The 1,079-nt window shown below is 46.2% G+C and overlaps 1 protein-coding gene across 1 annotated transcript in view; it reads right to left on the reverse strand.

Annotated features, from left to right (window-relative positions):
- The window catches only part of LOC101852414, a 34,690-nt gene extending 33,968 nt beyond the window's left edge, over nt 1–722 (reverse strand). The window contains exon 1 of the mRNA XM_035970231.1: nt 488–722. Coding sequence (XP_035826124.1) covers nt 488–533 — 46 coding nt within the window. The 5' untranslated portion in view covers nt 534–722. The remainder of the gene's footprint in view (nt 1–487) is intronic.
- Nucleotides 723–1,079: the final 357 nt, after the last annotated feature.

Here is a 1,079-nt window from a genome sequence, read left to right on the forward strand (position 1 = left end):
CCCCCACGCACACACGCACACACGCACAGACACTCCTCGAATATAGAGGGGGGAAAAAACCCATAGCGAACACAAAGCAGACAAATGTACAGTATTATAGAACGCACTTTCAAAGTCATGTTTACAACTCTCGGAATATTGGAACAAAACAGAATGAAAACAATATCAACAACACTTACCAAAGGAAAACAAATCTGAACAAAACGAAAACAACCTGAAACTAAAATTTCTTTCCCTTTTCACGTTCATCTGCCCGAAAAGCATCCAGCTATTTTCCCCCTCCTCTGTTGCCTTTATGAACATGCGTCTCTTTGATTCCATTTTTTTTTTTATTTTCTCAGTAACGGAAGTCTTCTGGGCGCTTCAGCAGAGCCAAGCTAAAAGTTCTCAACTGTAAATCTCGCAGAGAACTAAGGAGAAATAATCATACATTTTCTCATATGTCCCCCTAATTACCCCGTCACTCCAAATCAGTTATCCCCCTTACTTCTGACGGCTCTCGCTTCAGCCTCCCAAACAAACTCCGAAACCATCACGACGTCGCCATTTTCCTATTGAACTCCGAGCTTCCACAGCCTCCCTTTTCCCTCACTAGGGGGAGAATTTGAAACAGCTCCCTTGGGGCTACGGAACTGGCCCCGTGAAATACAGAACCTCTGTGGGCAGGGGGTTGTCATTACGGCGATTATCCTCTTAATTTTCCTCTAATGCGTCGCTCTCTCCAGTCTTTGCTTTCCCCCGCCGTCTGCGCTGCTTTGTGTCCCTTCGTCCTCTTTGACTTTCGCTGTTTTTCTCACCACGAGATCAGCTTTCCGGCTCGCAAAGGTGGAAAAGTAAATTATCGACGAGGAAAGGGGGAAAGGAGAGGGAAATTGTCTCGCTGTTTGTCCTGTCATTTTGAGTTACACAGAATTTTCTCCATCGCCCACCACCGCTCGCTTTTTTTCCTCTTCCCCACCATCACCTCCCCGTCCTCCACACTTTTCAATTTCACCCCTGATCTTCCTTTCTTCCTGAACCCCCTTCTCCGTCGTCTTCTCTCTCTCTCTCTCTCTTTCTCTCTCTCTCTCTCTCTCTCT

This window comes from Aplysia californica, unplaced genomic scaffold (genome assembly GCF_000002075.1).
Source record: "Aplysia californica isolate F4 #8 unplaced genomic scaffold, AplCal3.0 scaffold00239, whole genome shotgun sequence".
In the NCBI taxonomy this organism is placed as follows: domain Eukaryota; kingdom Metazoa; phylum Mollusca; class Gastropoda; order Aplysiida; family Aplysiidae; genus Aplysia; species Aplysia californica.